Below are 18,334 nucleotides of genomic sequence, written 5' to 3'. Positions count from 1 at the left end.
TGTGTGTGTGTGTGTGTGTGTGTGTGTGTGTGTGTGTGTGTGTGTGTGTGTGTGTGTAGGACCTCCTGCAACCATCATGACATCAGTTTGATGCTCAAGTTAACATCTGAGAACTTCACATCACTGACTCTGAATAACCGTGGATGAACTTTTTCTTCCCCTTCAAAGACTGAATTCACACAAAGAGACAGATTAAACACTTAAGATTCAAGATTTGTTAAAATAAAAAAATTTTTAAACATAAAAAAACTTTTCATTTATTCCAACTTTTTAAAAAAAACAAAAGAATGAAACAAACAGTATTTTCTGAGTGACTGCAGATTTTTTAAGAAGCTGAAATGGAGTTATTGTAGCTAACAGAAGCAGAACACCTGCTAAAAGCTAAAAGTAGAGAATGCTGGCTAAAAGCCAAAAGAAGCAAACACGTGCTAAAAGTAAAATAAATGCTAGCTAAAAGCTACAAGTAGTAGAGTGCTAACTAAATGCTAAAAATAGAAATATGCAAGTTAAAAGCTGAGAGTAGCAAAGTGCTAACTAAAAATCCAAACAAAGAAAAACACCTTCTAAAAGCAAAATGTAGAAAAATGCTAGCTAAAAGCTACAAGTAGCAGAGTGCTAGCTAAAAGCCAAATAAAGCAAAACACATTCTAAAAGCTAAAAGCAGACAAATGCTAGCTAAAAGCCAAAAGAAGCAAAACACCTGCTAAAAGCTAAACGTAAACGTGTTAGCCAAAAGAAGCAAGACACCTGCTAAAAGCAGAAAAATGTAGCTAAATGCTTACAGTAACAAAACATTGGCTAACAGCGAAGAGTAGCAAAACGCTAGCTAGGAGCTAAGAGTAGCAAAGGGATAGCTAGAAGCAGCAAGATGCTAGCTAACAGCTGAAAGCAATAAAAGGCAAACAAAGCTAACAGCAGAACAGTAGCTGAAATGTAAAAGTATCAGTACTCCACTATAAGCAGCAAAAAGCTAGTTAAAGCTAAAAGTCTTATACAAACAGAGCCTGTTAGCTGAAGAGATTTCATATTTAATTTGATAAAATGTTAGTAAATAAAGTTACATGTTTTTAAACATAAAGTCACAGCACRCACTCTCCTGAATGAGCCGAATGTTTTGACATGTGAACAAACCTGCAGTTTTGCTGTAATTTATTCATTTTTTAAATTTCTTTAAAGATTATTACCTGGCATCTAAAACAGTTTTCAAATATTCTCTAATCAACAAGTCATGTGAGATCAGATCTTTATTCAGCTGTAACTTTAAAACTTTCACATCACACCRCTGAGCTGCAGCTGGTTAACTTAACCAAAACATAAAGAAAAGAAGCTGAAAACTTTGTTCACAAACCAACAGCATGGCTCGGCTCCTCCTCCAGGTGCTGGAGCTTTTAGTTCTGGCTCTGGACATATTTTTAAAAGTAGTTATTTTCTCCTCTGCTTTGTGTTGACCACAGCTTTTTCTTTTTAACAACCCTGTCTCAGACTCAGTACGGAGTTTTCATTTAGCACTGCAGATGTTCAGTAAGTCTTAATGTGTTACTTTCATTAAAATCCTCCTCGCTGAGTCGCTCCTCGTTTAGGAGGTGAAAGTTGTTTCGTTTATCACCCAGTTATCACTTCCTTCTGAGTAAACGTGAATTTATCATCAACAGATTCATTAAGAGTCAAAACTGTTCTTGTGTTTTTGTCACAGATCAGTTTTTTTAAGGACTGATTTAACAGCTGACTGGTTCTCTGACTGACTGATTCACCAACAGCCTCTGAGAGGATTTCCTTCAATATTCCTCTTCCGTCCTGAACGACCCCTCCTCTCTGACCCACTTTGCCTCCTCAAAAGCCCAGACCGGGTCCTAATCATCCCCGGAGTCAGCCAAAACTGCATTCAGCACGAAGAACAATAGTCTGATTATCACTGTTTCTGCAGACAATAACAACAGTAACTCACAGACAGAACACYTGACCCGGGTCACAGGCCCGTCTGGACGAAGAACGTTCAGGTTCAAAGTGTCGTTTCACCGTTAAACAACTGTCGTTAAAACGTTTTATGTCTACTTAAAAACATAAATAAATAAATAAAGAGGAGGTGGATGATGAAATAACGTGCATGGTAGGGCTGCACGATATTGGAAAAACCGAATGATTGTTTCCAACCCTGTAATATGAAAACATAAAGGAGTTTTTACACTTAAAGTTCTGCTGCCATCGTGTTGACGATGAACTGATTATTCTTGTTATATTTTAGTGTGCTGGGACTTACATGTTTCCTTTTATCTTGTGATTTGTGCTTTGCCACCTGACATGTTGTCCATCTTAGTTTCTGTTTCCGTCACACTTTAAAATTAGCATTCATGCTAACCGTATTTCACCTCTTTTCCTCCAGTTTTAGCTTCGACACGAAGCCACTCGCCTTCACCAGCTGAGGCAACCCGTCAAAATAAAAGCTGTAACACAAGACCGTTTAGTGCTATGGTTTAGTGCAGGGGTGTCCAAAGTGTGGCCCCGGGGCCATTTGTGGCCCCTGAACTGATTTTGTGTGGCCGCTGACTTCAGTTCAAGAATTACACTAATTTGTTTACAATTTGTCCCCCCCGGCACAGCTATTTGATGTAGATGGGGACTTTCTTTTTATTATTGGCGTAAAATTTTATAATAAAAAATATTGGCAACAATACCAATTATTTGTCTTTAAATAACCAGACTCTTAGCTTTTTCACATCTACCAATGAGTTCTACAGAAAAGCTGATTTTGCTGCCCTCCAATCTGCTTTTAATCAATTTATTAAATTTGTCTGAATACAGCAAGCATTTTCAACAAAAGAGTGACCTAAAACCCTGATTTTATTGATCAGAATTGACTAAATTGTGTTATTTTTCCCCCCAATTGAAACCTAAAAAATTGCAAAATTTCTTTCAATAAGAGAAACCTGCAAAAAACTTTTAAAGTTCTGGATCTAGATTAATTTACGCATCCATTTCCAGCAATAAATCTGACTACTTTATCTGTTTAATTAAAGTAAGTAATCAATGCTTAGTTTATTGTTGAGCAGAAAAAGGAAAAATATTTTTGGCCCTCAAGTCCTTCTGACTTTATGATTATGGCCCATGTGACAAAATGTTTGGACACCCCAGGTTTGGTGGTTTAGTCTCCAGATAACACCTTGATTTAATTTGCCTCCTTCACTGCAGGACCTGCAGTGTGACTATTGAGCACACGTGCATTGTGATGATGATGCTCAAACGATACATCYTGCAGCTCTAAAGCACAGCCTAACGTGCACGTTCTTGTGGATTTGCAGGCGATGTTTTCTGTCTCAGGGTGCCTGCAGGGATTTTCTCCAACAGAAACCAAACACTGCACAGCTCCCAGCCGTCATAAAGGAACTGTGTGAGCTTCAGATTCTAAAAACAGGACATTAACTTCGGTCACGCTGCACAACGAAAGGTTTAATGGAAGCTGGACTGGACTAATTTTGGACAACCACTTGACACAACTTCCTCCTTTTGTTGGTATTAGTTATCATCTTTGGTAGTGAGAGTGATGATGAATCAACTCAACGACCACAGACCAGCGATTCAAGGAAGAATAAAGATTTACTAACAAGAAAAGATTTTGTCCACAATGAATGTAAACCCAGTTTAACGCAGAAATCCAAGGTTTTCCTGCTTCACCTTGATTTATTTCCAGCATTTCTATTTTTCTGTGGAATATTCTGAATCTGATCTTAAATTAAGCAACTTTATTCTGAAATTTTACAGTTTTAGATGGAGTTTTCAGCAGATTGTTYAATGTTTGTCTTAAAGGTGATTTTTAATTTTAATTTCAGGTCTTGTTCTAATTCTCTGTTGTGTTGTTCCGTCTCGACTGCTGTGAAGTTTTAATTAACTAAGTTTTTAATAAATTATCTTTTCAAAAAATGTTTTCAGTTAAAAAAAAATTGTTAAGACTTTCTGCAGCACATCTGGCTGTGACATCGCTAACCTGAAACACGCGAGTCAGGATGTGGTCACACACACACACACACACACACACACACACACACACACACACACACACACACACACACACAGGAAACCCTGGATTTACTTACAAACCCTTCAGTTACCCGACCACACAAATACACAACTGCAGCTTTTTCACTGACTCACACAACCAGACCCAGACCCTGGTACTTACATGTGTGTCATGATCTTGTGCAGGAAGACGCCGTCCACCAGCTCCATGTACATGCTGACCCGCTCCTCTGAGCCCACGTCGTCGGGCGAGCCCAGCGGGCCCAGCGTCTTCACCTGGAGACGGAGACAGGASACACTGAAATAGACAGACACACTCTGAGCGCTGCAGACACAGTCTGAACTGAAGGCCCGGTTCTGAAGCRGCCTCACAGGAAGTTCTTCTAATCTGAGCTCAATCTGACAGAAGCTAGTAACAAAACTACACGGTCCCATGTTAGACTGGTTTATGARGTCCAATAACCTTAAAYAGCTGTGCAAAAGTCCTGATCCATGCAGCAACTTGAGGTCAAGTTCTGCAGAGAAACAGCAGCTTTCTCATCATCTTAAAGCAGCTCGCTCATTTCCTTCAGTCTTTTTGGTGCACACATCACTCAAGGGTTGAAGGTTTATGAGAAGTTATGAAACATGGAGTTTGCTGCAGATTTGATGAAACTTAAAGACYCGTTGGTTGAAATGATCCACAGATCAGTTGAAGCTGCATTAAATCAGTGTTGCATAAAGTACCTCAAAGTGATACTTGAGTAAAAGTACAAGTATCTTTTCATAAATTTACTTTGCTAAGTTAAAGTCTCCTCTAAGAATGTTACTTGAGTAAAAGTCTTAAAAGTATCTAAAAAATTTTTTGTACTTAAGTATTAAAAGTTAATTTCTGACATAAAATGTACTTAAGTAATAAAAGTAAAAGTATTGAGTGAAAATGAGCAGTTAGATTTTCCAAAATGACATTTACTGGGAGGTGACATCCCAAAAAAACACTTCTCTAAAGTTGTGCAGCTGTGATGGATTGTACAAACTAATACTGAGTCAGAATGATATATATTTATACTTCTAATCTGAAGGTCAACTTWTTCATTTTTAATGTCAAAATGACTAATAAAAGTAATTATTTGATCAGTTTGTCAGCATTACACTATGTACAAGCTTAAATTAGGCTTCTGGTCCATTTTTTTTAATTTCAACTTCAACATTGATGTTTTTATAAGTTTCATAAMTTGGMATAAGATGTCTAAAACCTTAAAGTGTGACAGAGCCTTTACTACAATTAATTCACTCTATCCAGGAGGCAAAATTCAACAACAACAACAACAACAACAACAACAACAACAACAACAACAACAACCAGCTGGAATGAAATAGGAGTAACGACTTTCTACTTCTTGCCTTTTTAAAAAATGTATCAAGTAAAAAGTACAGATAATTGTGTGAAAATGTAATAAGTAGAAGTAAAAAAGTTGACTGAAAAATAATTACTCAAGTAAAGTACAGATAACCAAAATTTCCACTTAAGTACAGTAAAGTATTTGTACTTCGTTACTTTACAACTCTGCATTAAAAACACTGAAATGTCAAACGGAGGCGTTCAAACGTAAAGAACGAACGTGAACTCAGACAAACCAGAAATACTGAAGYTAAATCACTTTGACATATGATGATTTATAAAACTTCATTAACTCCGTGAACATTCCTACGCTTTTTAAAACCTGAAAACCTGCACTTCAACAAAATAAAGACCTYTAGTTTCTTTAAGGAATAAACCTGCAAACATAAAGAAATTGGYGAGGATCAAAGTTTTAATGCAGAACTCCGGTAAGTCCTGCTTTTTTGGTTTAGGATCAGTAAAATATTTAATGCGATGCATTGAGGTTATCACAGATGATGGAGCCAAAGCACAGAAATGGGTCATTTTGTAATTTCCCTCTTGTTTTTTGTTTACTCTCCTTCTCCACATTAAATATAAAAATAGATTAGTAGACATAGTCAGCTTTAAACTCTTATTTAAATCATTATTCTGGTGTTAAAGACGCAAAAAGCAGAAAACCTCGAAGACAAAGTTCGATGTAAAAGCGTAGCTGAAGCAGAAAGTTCTGCTGGCTGCGAGTCGGACCAAATTACAGAGGGTGAAATAACAGATTCAAAAAGTCACAACGGCACGTTAAATTCTGTTAACCTCTACTTTCCTCAGAGGAACGCCCTGCTCAGGGACAAAGCTTTCATTTTTCTCATCCGAACAGGTTTTCTTGACATTTATTTCAGTAACAAACTGATTGTACTTTAAACTTATTGAGATAAAGTCGGGAGAAAGTTGTGCTTCCCATTAACGCGTGGACGGATCACTGGTGTTTGTGTTTACCAAAGACTAGCTGACCCGGTCAGGTCAACAGGATGTGAGGTCACGGAGAAACAGGAAGTTGTACGAGGTTAATAAGATCAACAGGCTGAAAAGAGAAAGGCGCAGAAGTGTTTACAAGCAAACTTTTCAATGGAGAAAACCCAAACACTCACATCCCGTTGGATCTGATGAAACTTTTCCAAGCTTTTTAACTTTTGACACGATTCTTTGTGATTCAATCGGCAGCAAATCGTCACAGTTTCCCTCAAACCACAAAAAGAGGTTTAAAATAGAAAATGTAAAAGGACTGGCATCTCGCCCGCTGAGGGGATYGAGCTGCTCTTGTGACGTTATGCCCTCAGATTTGTTAGGGATGACTCTTAGCTACTACCACACCAAACTGCATCACATTATCTGTAAAATTAACTGTTTTACAGCCTTTTTATTGATGTGTTTGCTTGACTGTGGCGGCCWTCTTGATTAATGAAACTAAATAAGGTTTGTAAGGAAGTTATTGCTGTTTTAAGACTATATACTARATTTCTATTAGAACGTGTTAGCAAAATATCTCATGATTCTCAGGTAATGTACATCAAGATAACTAGCACAGAGATTAGCCATTTTATTTTTTTTACACATTCAAATTTTACAGATATTGAGCTAAAACTGTGTGGTAGTAGATGAGACTGATACCCAACACAAACTCTGAGCACTAACACACATGTAGGATATTTGTGTCAAACTTTGCCATTATAATTTGTAGTCTTTTTTTTTTTTTGCTAACAAACTCTGTTAACTCAAAGTGATTAAACTCAAAGTTTAGCACTTGTTGGGGATGACTCTCAGCTACTACCACACTAATTTGTATCAAAATAAATGTAAAACTCAATGAATTATAGTTACTTTTGTGTTTACTAAAATCAGTACGCTGTGGCGGCCATCTTGAATCGGGTTGACTCCAAAAGTTTARTAGTTGTAGRTGAATATTTAGTGACAACTTCCTGAAAGTTTCGTTCAAATCCGTCCAGGGGTTCAGGAGATATTTTGCTAACAGACACACCCCCATAAAGAGGAGTTTGTTTAAATCAGATGCACCTGACGGGGAGGTGAAAAGGAGCACCTCCTCCTCTTCCTCACTCACCCAGACCACCAGCGGAGACTCCATGAAGGAGGCCAACAGCTCCGACAGGGTCACGTCCATGATGCTGCTCCCTGCGATCGCTCATCAATTCACCGATCGATCCGTCGATATCCGCGGGAGAACAAAGCCCCCGCGAGGCATCGGTCCTCCTCCTCCTCCTCCACGAGCACACTCTCTCACACACTATTGTCTCGCGCTGTTCCGAGTTTCCGCAGAAAGCTGCAGCGAAACGTGGAAAAATTGTTTAAAAAATACTCTAAAACACTTCAGAAYTTATCCATGACAGTCTTCCGGCGCCTCGAATGTGTTTTCACGGTCGAACCGAAGCTAATCTTTCTTTTGCCGTCTCGCGGACAAAACACTTGATTCGAACTTCGCAGGARAGTTGACTCTCCGTCACCAAGGAGACGCAACCCGAACCGTAAAGCGCCGAAACCGCCGCGAAGTGAATAAACATTTTTCAAAAGTTGACGGAAACATTAAAAAACATTTTTAAAAAAGAGTTGAGAAAAGGAGTGAAGCTAGCTGCTGTCGCCCGCTGCTGCATCTGCTGCACCAGCTCCAACTCTGGCCATCAACCTGAGAAGCCAGAGGCGCAGCGAGGCGGAGAACTGACAGGAGTCCCGACCAATCAGCGWATGCGGCACCGCCTTTCCTTTTGACAAACCATCCAATCAAAAGAGTGTGGCGTCACTCCCCACGCAGAGCAGCGGCCAAAGAGTATACTCAGAACAAGATAATCATGTATAGACAAAAGAGAAAGTCCACACCTGCTAATATTCTTTTTCCCCCACCTTTATTTATTTACATTTATACAGATAATCCTGTTTCAAGTTAACATACAAGAATGTACTACTACTACTTTTGTCCATGTGGACTGTCGCAAAGAATTAATAAATTAATCAACTTATATTCAGAGATTTATAGAAACTAAGTACATTTACATGTTTACAGTACTTAAGTAACTTTGAGGATTTGTATTTTACAAAGTATTTTTAAATCATTACTTTCACTTTTATTTCGTTACATTTAAAACCTAAAATTGATACCTTTACATCTTTAAAATTAGCATTTAATTACTCTTTGCAAAATTAAATATGACCAAACTCATCATGAAAAGAGTTGTTTATTCGCTCTAAAAAAATTTAAGTGTTGAATTTACTCAACCAAGTCAACTGGTTTCACTAAACCTAGTAGAGTAAATATGAGGCACAAATATTTTCTCTACTTGGTTTAGTGGAACCAGTTTGGTTAACCCATTAACAGACATCCCTGAAATTCCTTAAAAGCCTTTTGACATTTTTCAGGGGTAAGAAATGGAGGAAGCTGTCTAACACCCTAGTCCACACACACAAAAAAAAGCCCCTGGTAAAATCTGGAAATAATTAAAAGGCAGAAACCGTACCATTTGTGCCTTACGGTGGAACAAAGACTGTTAAGGGCTTCAGCAAATTCTACAGGTTATTTCTTAGAGAGTGTATAAAAGTACTTTTACTTTCCCAAATTTTATGAACAGTTTTTTGACTTTTACTTAAGTATTTTTCTCATCAGTTAAATTTATTTTTACCAAAGTCATTTTCTGTTGAGGTATTTTTACTTATACTTAGTTATTTTTTTCCCAAGTACTTTAAAGACCTCTGCTTATATTCAAATATTTACTATTTATGCCACTTTCTGGAGACCATAAAATGCCTAAACTTTGACATCGTGGAAATATTTCAATGTCAGACAGACAGCGATAATTTTTTGTGTGTTTAATCGGTTTTCAGCTGTTAGCCGCAAACAGCTAACGGTTGCCAATGACTAAAAGATGGTCTATATGTTTATACTAGAGTATGAGGCTTTGTGCGATCAGCTGATTTAAGAGATTTTATTTGATAAATAAGCCTTTACAAACATTAAATCTTTAAAAGAYAAGGCTATATGTTTTAACAGTAAAACTCACCTGCTTTTCCGGTTAAGTTAGTGTTAATAGTTTTTCATCTGTTGCAGCAAAAAAATTATATATTTTTTGGCTTTTCGTTTAAATCGAATTACAACAGCTGTTCAGTTTTGTTATGTGACATTTTTCTTGTTGTCCAACAAACCCTTTGTTTGCAGATAACAATCTTGTTCCAGCCATCTTTGATTGCTCTTCAAAGGATTTGAGAAAGAAAGCAAAGATCAGTTCAGGTCAAAGYTTAAATGCAAATCACCTGCTACTAATGATTGCAGGCTTACAACCTCTTCCCTCCTCAACCTCCACTCCACGTTAAGACGTGGGGGGAAAAAACTAAAATTTATAGAAATTCTTAGACACAGCTTCGAGATTGTTTAAAAAAAAAAGTCCCATAAAGAAAAGAGAACGTCCTCCGAAATAGTCAAACACCGCCACCTTGTGTTGAAAATCTGTTATTACAACTTTTATTCTGGAAGCTGCAGAAAATGTGAATTTATTCATTTTTTTGTAGTTTCTCATTGCCATCTACTGCTCCTATATTACGTGTTGATTGTAAACATACACAAAGTAAAAAAAAATGCTACTCTCATGTGCATCAAATAACATGAAGGGGAACAACCAGCTCAGGTGTCATCATCTTACCTGAGGAGGATGTGACACCTGAGCTGCTGCAGACAAAACCAAGCAGCCGGTAATTTTCTAATCAAACATCTATTTATTTATTTATTTATTTATTGTGAATATCAAAACAAAAACAAGTGGCGTCAATGGAAGGAGTTTACATTCAATACAGTGAGTTCCGCTTAGCCCCGACTCCCTCGTCCCTCCGGACCAAAAAGCAGGGAGGTTAGGAGTGAAAGCTGCAGTTCTATTGGTGCTTTCCAAACTTTAGAAATCTATAATCAATATTACAAATATATAAAGGCTCTACACAGTGGTGTCAGGTCTACTTCACGTCAGAATAATACTTCACTGTTAATCAGTGACAGGCGAACATTCACACACATACACACCAACACACACTCACTAAATTTCAGCAATACAGCTGATTAAAAGCAACAACAAAAGTACTTTTTTTTCTCCTCCTTCAGCCTGCAAGGCTCTGAGGTCTACAAATGTGTTCAGAAGGACAAGAAGTGCTCCGTGTTCAGTTTTAGTGTTTTTCTGACAGCCAGTCGATCACTGCTTTAAATCTGAGTATCTTATATTTTCAGAATGTCACCCCTTTCCGACCTCCAGTTTTGGTTTCAAAGCCAGACCCTGAACCAGTGCTCGACCTTTCGATGTATTTCAAACAAACTCGGAGCCAGCACCAGCAAAACGAACCAGACTGAACATCTTTCCATGCAGGTTTTTAATTTAAAACAATCATTGCTGATTTAAAGAGCAACCTGGTTCTGTAGCAAGCAGGTGGCGCTAGAGGCTGCGGTCCAAAAGGAAGTAAAACACAAAGGTATTTTACTGAAAACTAAAGACAGATTTAAAAGACAGAGAAAACCCCCAAATTGTGACTTTTAGAGTTTTATGTTAATTATTACCATCTCAAATATCAGGGATTTGATTTTCAATTACTTTAATCAATTTTCAAATATAATAAGGCATTTTAAATCAATTTCCAAGCTCAGAGTTACTTTTCAGCTCCTTATTGAGAAGCTAGAAACTTTAAATGAAACAAAACATGACAAGAATTGTTTTTTTRCCTCACAATTATAAATCACAGAATTCCTGTATCGTGATATCATCACATATCAAATATGGTGTTACCCTCTGGTGTCCACCACCTCTYCTGATTTTCTAATTCTAATATATTAAGGTATTTTAAATCATTTTTCTGGCTCCTTGTAGGGGACACAAAACACGTAACATGGCAGCAAAAAAATGTTCTCGTTACAAATATCACAGAATTCCTGTATCGTGATATTATCGCGTATCAAGTATCGTGGATTATCCACCTCTACTGATGCTCCAACGATTAAGATAAGGCTTTTAAAATAAACTTCTGCTCCTTGTAAGGAAGCTAAACACACACAGGCAGCGGAAAAAGCTCACCACCTAAAATTATCACAGAATTCCTGTATCGTGATATTATCGCATGTCAAATATCACGATTCCTCCCTGTGATTTCCATCACGCGTATCGATACTGTAATTATTATAATGGGGTGTCATCGCTACGTCTTGGCTCCTTGTAGGGGAGCGAAACACGTGACACAAAACGTAACATGGCAGCACAGTTATCACAGATTTCCTGTATCGTGATATTATRGCGTATCAAATATCARGATTTCTCTGATTATAACACATTTTCTGTCTGGTGTATCAAATATCGTGAGTTAGCCTGTTCCTAGTGTTTGCTCTGCGTTGGGTGCTATTCACAAATATCTCGATGCATCATCATCAACATCATCATCATCATCATCATCATCATCATCACTGTCTGATGAATCAGAACCACGGAAAACTCAAACCAGGAGCTTCAGGAAAAAGAACCTCAGAGCACAACGGTCACTGTTCGACATTTACAGAGGCCTAATGTTAAAACAAACTGGTAACAGGTCTYGACTGGAACCAGAACTTGGTCTGGGTCGGTCAAAAAGGGGTTTGAGATAATGGCAGCTTCACAAATACATTGATTTTATATTTTGTTTCCACAACATGAACAAGATCAGGGATGCTGCTATAAAAATTAGACCCAAATCTGAGGGAATTTAAGGCATTTGTTTGTATAAATGTAGTGATTATGATCTTTTAGAATAAAAAAAAAATAAAACAAAAACAGACTGAGAATGAAGGAGGTGAAATGTAATTGTGTGATTGAAGGTTCAGGTTTGATATGCTTCAACTATTTAACAAAAGACATAAAATCAGAAAGACGTCACAYTAACTATACAGGATTAAAACAAAAGTTGAATGATTTTAAATAAAATGAATGCTTTAAGGCATAATTTATTGTTTTACTCAAAAATAAAAGCACATTTTCGGTTTCTTCAAATGGCACTTTGAGTCCGGACATGTTACTTTATCGAAATAAAGTTTTATTTTTAAACAGTTTGTCAGCTTTAAGAGTCTTTTGAAAGATTTAAGACGCTGAAATCAAACCAAACGTGACTCAAAGTGATTAAAGGCAGCGGATGAATCTGAAACATCTGGAAAATGTAGCGTTTTCCTAATTTTCCATTTCTTCCACGTCTCAAACCATTAAAAAAACCTTGATTCCATCCTTTAAATATACAGGCTTGTTCGTCTGTTTTTACCTGAGAAATCTAATATTTTCACATCATTTTTTATGTTTTGATTTGTGTAAAATTTTAACTTCATATCATGATTTTTGATTTTACAGATTCATTTAGAATATTTCCCCCATCTTCAAACAACTATATTACAACTTACAGGTTTGTGTCTTGGGCTTTTTTGTAAAATGACAASGTAATGTTGGGATTTTAGGACTTCTAGTGCAATATTTTACCTTCATACTTCAAACTCTACAGATCTTTGTCGTGACGTCGGGCCTAACGTGAGCCTCATCAGTGTAAAACCTACGCACGTTCTTTATTATCCAGTTCATCAGGTCTGCAGAAATGTGCGCCCCGTGGTTTGTGTGTGTGTGTGTGTGTTTGTGTGTGTTTTCCAGGTGAGTTGTGTGTCTCAGCGCAGCCAGGAGCAGGGCACCCACTGAGGCTCAGTGTCCAGTTTGTTGATGAGTCGCAGCAGCTCACTGTAAGCCTTGTCCTGGTCCTGGTTGACGATGATGGCGTCGAACAGGTGGCCGCAGCTCTGCTCCATCTCCCGTGCCTTCTCGATGATGTCCCGCAGTTCCTCGGGCTGCGGAGGACGAACGCATCAATAAAGAAATAAATAAACTAAATAAATAAATATGGCAGGGTTTTGCTTGTTTTTTAAAAAGCAGAGAGACGTAAACCTTGGGGTTCTTGTTGTCTTTCGCCAGCAGAGCTCTTAGTCGTTCCTGGGAAGGAGGAGCGATGAAGATGATGTACGGCTTCAGGTCAGGGCACCTCAGAACCTTCAGAGCCTGAAGGGAAGAACAAAAACAAAAACAAATATAAAAGACGTTTCAAATTGTTTCCTGTTTTCTATTTCTGTTAACTTAAGATCTGTCATAAAAACAGTTTAAACGTTAAAACTAAAAGTTATCTAAATATTCAATTCAAATTCCCATTCATTATTTTTCAAAGGTGTTTTTATTTATTTTCAATTCATAATTTTATGATCAACTGATTAACCTCCCGTGATCTGCACAGCTTCGCCTCCTTCGCCTCTCCAGGAAGTGTTTACAAGTTCTGCCTTTCCCAAAAAGGCAGTTTTATAACTGCTTTCACCAAGTCGTCGTATCGCACCGCGCGCTCGTATTCCTAAACAAAAGCAGCTCTCTCCAGGACGAAATTTGCTGTCAATCAATCCAAGATTTAATCCACGGGCAGAATTCTGCTGACGTCAAAATCGTAAGCGTGCTGTACTCGCTTCTACCCGCTTAGAACCACCGGAGAGGAGGTTCTGAGACAGCACGGCTGTGGAGAGCGCTTGGAGACACATTGGGCCGAGACAGAGCCAAGTCGAACTGCGTACTGTGTCGAGGCTGTCACTGTTAACAGTGAACACCAGAGGGCGCAAATTAACAGCTTAGTTAGAGTTGTGTTTTGGTCTGTTTACCTCTGTTGATGTTCACCCCGGTGCCATACCGGAACCCAGTTTCGGTACCCAACCCTATTAAAAACCTAAGATTTCTTAACCTTTATTGATGGTCCAGAATGTGCAGAATGACCCCCGAATATTTGCACAGGTAATGTTAACACGTGTACTTATGGTTTCCAAGAGGTTTTAGTCTGAATCAACATTTTTTTCTAAAAGAGTTTTAAACTGTATGATGCAAAAAAAKAACTTCAGGTGAGGGGAAATATATAGCGCTGCCGTGAGCTCCGCCTTACCTGCGTGTGCAGACAGAGCACGCAGATTTTCCCAGTGTTGATGACCTGCCTGACGGAGTCCGTGCTGGTTCCGTACAGGTTCCTCTCAGACTCTCTGAACTCGATTAGCTTCCCTGAGAGGACAAATGGAACAGAACGAGACGCTCGTAAAGCTGTGCTCAACTGATCATCATTTATAAAAGCAGAAAATGACAGCAGTGATGGAGAATACAGTCTGGTACACACCTGGTATTTACGCAGTATAAGCCCCCCCACACACACATTTCTTTTAACCAAATAGTGGGTAAAAATCCTAAAACCAAACAAAAACTCTGCAGTGAAATAAAAAACGATTTGTAAATGATCAAAGGTTTTATCAAACAGAACAATAGTGGAGCATCTTTAGACCGTCTTAGCTCCCAGACATAAATTAACTAAACATTTGTAGAAAATAATAAAGACTTTGTTTCACAGGAGCTGCTTTTCCAGCCTGAAGCAGAAATAAAATGAACGGAAAGCCTGAGATAAACCGTCCAAATCCAGACAGAATACTTCTAAAAATGAGATTTAGTGTTTTGACCCAAACATAAAGAAAGACAAGTCTGTGTCTGCACGACTGTCTGTCTTTTTTGCTTTGTTTTTTCTTTGGAGCCATTCATCCGATTTCCCTTCCAGTGAGCGAACGCATCACTGGAGCTACGAGACAAAGCCGCCAGCAGCTCGTTAGTGACTCAGACTTTTTAAGCAGCTCCGTGTTCGTTAACTCTCTGAGACCTGAGGCCGTAAACTAATGTTTTCATTCCTTTAAACACTTTCTGACCTTGAGACTCCTGGATGAAAGGTCTTCAGCAACAAAAACAAAAACAAAAAAAAAAAGTGTTATTTTCTGTGATTAATATAAACGTCTCAGAGACACAAAGTCTTACCAGATGCCAGCTCCGCCTCGAAAACCTGACGGGTGACAAAATGATAATCTCGGCCGTTGACTTCACCGTCTCTGCGACTCCTCGTGGTGTCTACAGAGCAACATGAATGAAATTAAAAGAATCGAAACAGCAGATGAGTCTTTTTTTGTTTGTTGTAAAGGAGAGTTTCTTACGAGACACAGCTCCAGCATAGCGTTCCGGTTGGTTGTTAAGGAGTCTCTGTCTAAGCTCCGCCTGCCCACAGCCGGGTGGACCAATCAGAGCGATGGGACGCTTCCTGTTGGCCGGCTGGTGATACAGAGCCATCTCCTCGTAGGTGAGAATTTCCTCATCGAGATCTGGACCGAAGCAGAAAGATGCGAGAAAATAAACAGGAAACAAATTTACTCGTTTTTTTTCTCCAACTTTAAATAAAAAACAAACAGATGTGAACCAGCAGGTAAAGAGGACGTACCATCACCCCTGTGAGAGTTGTACAGTAACTTCTTCCTCTTCCTCTTGTTCTTCTTCGCGCACCAAAGCTTCCCTTTTAACCAAACAAACAGAAATTTAGGGCAACGAGTCTTAGCTGTGATGCTATCTTTAACTTTTCTTTCATTTTTTCAACCGAACTTGAAGATCAAGAGTTATTTGTGACTGACCGGACTTTTCAGGCTCCTTTTCTTCTTCGATGGTTTGTTTCATGGCCTCTCTCTGCTGCTGGAAGCTTTTCCCTGTTAAAAACAGCAGGAGAAAATGATCAGAATCGATCCATTTTATCCACGCAGGAGTCCGATCGAAGATCCGAGGCACGGAGCAGTACCAGGGACAAGTCCGGCTAGCGGCTGGTTGTCTTCGTCTCCGTCCCGGTACGCCTGCCACCAGTTCGGGTCCGTCTGACTGAAGATGTGGAGAATGTCTCCTTTCTGGAAAGATAAGCCCAGCTCTCTGCACGGCACGTARGGGTCATCGGAGGGGTCGTAGTCGAAGTGGGCCTTCACGTGGACCTGAAGGGGATGAGATGACAGATTTACTGAAAGCTGAACATCTGGAAGGTTTTAAATCATCACGGTTGTCAAAGAAGTTTATGAAACGGTTAATAACGGAAGGATGAGTTTCCAGTGTAAATGCTGAGCGCTAATTGATGAAATTTCATTTAGCACTGATTTAAAGCAAATAAAACAGAAGATGAAAATCAGTAAAACCACAGCTAAAAGCTAAAAACAGCATACCCTTAAATAAAATTTCAAAGGATAAAAAAAATTAAGCTAAAAATCTAAAATCAGCAACACCACAACCAAAAAGGAAAAATCATGAATAAATGCTAAAATGCTGCGAATAAATATAAATAATAAACTAATCAAAAACTGGCAAAATTGAAGCTAAAATTAGCTAAATGTAGTTTAAAGCTAAAGTTAATCCTTAACTAAAAGCTAAATGTAGCAAAACTAGTTTTAAGCAAAAATTAACACAATTGTAGCTAACCTGAGCAAAACCATAACAGTATATTTAGTAAATTAGTAGTTAAAAGTAGGTAAAAAAATTAAAAAGTAGGTAAAAGTTAAATATGGAAAAATGTAAATAAAAGCTAAAATGATCTAGATTGCTGCTAAAATTTGCAAAACCATAGCTAAGAGCTATATGTGGCAAAGTGTTAGCTAAAAACAATAATGTGCAAAATAGTATGTAAAAGCTAAAACGTTAAAAAAATGTAACTCAAAAGACACAAGTAGAAAAAACATCACTGTAAACGAAAATTAGCAAGACAGGAGCTAAACGCWAAAATGAACAAAGCCTAAGCTAAAAGCTAAATGTAGCAAAACTGTAGCGCAAATGTGAAAAAGCACAGATAACAACTTTAAGCTGAAAACCTGTTGTCAAATCAAAGTGAGCAAGATAGTAGCTAAAAGGTAAACTGAACAAAAAACAAAAATAAAGCAGGTTTAGGAGAATACAGCTAAAAACAAAATGTGCAAAATAGAAGGTCAAAGCTAAAATGTGAAAAAATGTAACTAAAAGCTACATGTTGAAAAACTGTAGCTGTCAACTAAATTAGCCASARAGTAGCTAAAAGCTAAAATGATCAACCTTAGCTAAAGGCTAAATGTAACAAAAAAAGCTAAAATGAACAAAATTGTAGCTACAATGAGCAAAACCATAACTAAAAACTATAAGTAGAAAAACTATTGCTGTGAATTAAAATGAGCAAGATAGTAGCTAAAAGCTAAAACGAACAGAATAAAACTAGAGCAGGTTTGCTACAGCAGGTTTCAGGGGATGTTTTCTCGATGTTCGTCTTTGGAGGAAATGAAAAGGTCAACAATACAAAAAGAATAAAAGTTATTTTTGTACACGAATGAATAAAACACGCTGGGAGCAGGACTCACCACCGTCTCTTTGACAGGAGGTTTGCTCTGATTGCTGGGAATTAACACAAAGGTCAGGAGGCCGTGCATGTCCGCCTGTTACACAAAAACACACACAATGTCACACAAAAGCGCTGAACAATAGGTACCATTATTCCCTTTTTAAACCCACTTTGTACTTTTGATGCTCTGCTTCATTTGTTAAAACCAACAGAAGTCCATCAATACAAAGAAAATCCAGATTATTTAATCTGCAGATAAATCACGGAGCCATCCAGCACTCTGAAATACTAACTAAAATGTCGAAGACTTGGTTGACGTCTTTCCCTCTGATCTCCACATTGTTGATCTCCAGGATTTCGTCTCCTTCTGATAAAAGTCCGCTGCGTTCGGCTGCTCCTCCTCGAACGATGCGGCTGATCACAACGCTGTCCATTTCATTACGAACTGTTGCTCCCTGCAGAAAAACATGCACGCACGCACGCACGCACGCACACACACACACACACACAGAGATGAGCGAGACAACAATTGTTACACACTAAGACAAAAACTGTCTGGATCAAATCAATCAATCCTGAAGGTTTTTAAAAATGTTGCTCTCTTTGAAGTCGGCCTCAGCTAGTCTGCCTACGTTGGTCATCTTCTACCTCTAGCCTTCAGCTGCTGTTCTGCTACTTTTTTAGGCAAACCTTTATGCTTTTAGCAAGGCTTTCTGC

General features: G+C 38.3%; 2 protein-coding genes across 2 annotated transcripts in view; both read right to left on the bottom strand.

Moving 5' to 3' along the window:
• LOC106534560 (protein Daple) overlaps positions 1–8,156 on the bottom strand; it is a gene marked incomplete at its 3' end in the record, with an annotated part of 24,498 nt that extends 16,342 nt beyond the window's left edge. The window contains 2 exon segments of the mRNA XM_014031247.1: positions 4,175–4,287; positions 7,485–8,156. Of these exon segments, the coding sequence (XP_013886701.1) occupies positions 4,175–4,287; positions 7,485–7,544 (173 nt within the window).
• Positions 8,157–10,115: 1,959 nt separating this feature from the next.
• On the bottom strand, positions 10,116–18,072 carry LOC106534559 (MAGUK p55 subfamily member 5-A; the record flags this gene model as incomplete). The annotated part of the gene is given in 10 exon segments (XM_014031246.1): positions 10,116–13,244; positions 13,342–13,452; positions 14,366–14,478; positions 15,271–15,360; positions 15,444–15,608; positions 15,725–15,796; positions 15,912–15,983; positions 16,073–16,256; positions 17,637–17,711; positions 17,911–18,072. Coding segments are annotated over 10 exon segments (1,221 nt in total), but the record flags the coding sequence as incomplete, so codon positions are not given.
• Positions 18,073–18,334: the final 262 nt, after the last annotated feature.

Source organism: Austrofundulus limnaeus, unplaced genomic scaffold, assembly GCF_001266775.1.
Source record: "Austrofundulus limnaeus strain Quisiro unplaced genomic scaffold, Austrofundulus_limnaeus-1.0 Scaffold1209, whole genome shotgun sequence".
Taxonomy (NCBI): domain Eukaryota; kingdom Metazoa; phylum Chordata; class Actinopteri; order Cyprinodontiformes; family Rivulidae; genus Austrofundulus; species Austrofundulus limnaeus.
The sequence above is the reverse complement of the archived record's forward strand: the minus strand, read 5'-3'. Positions and strand labels throughout refer to the sequence as shown.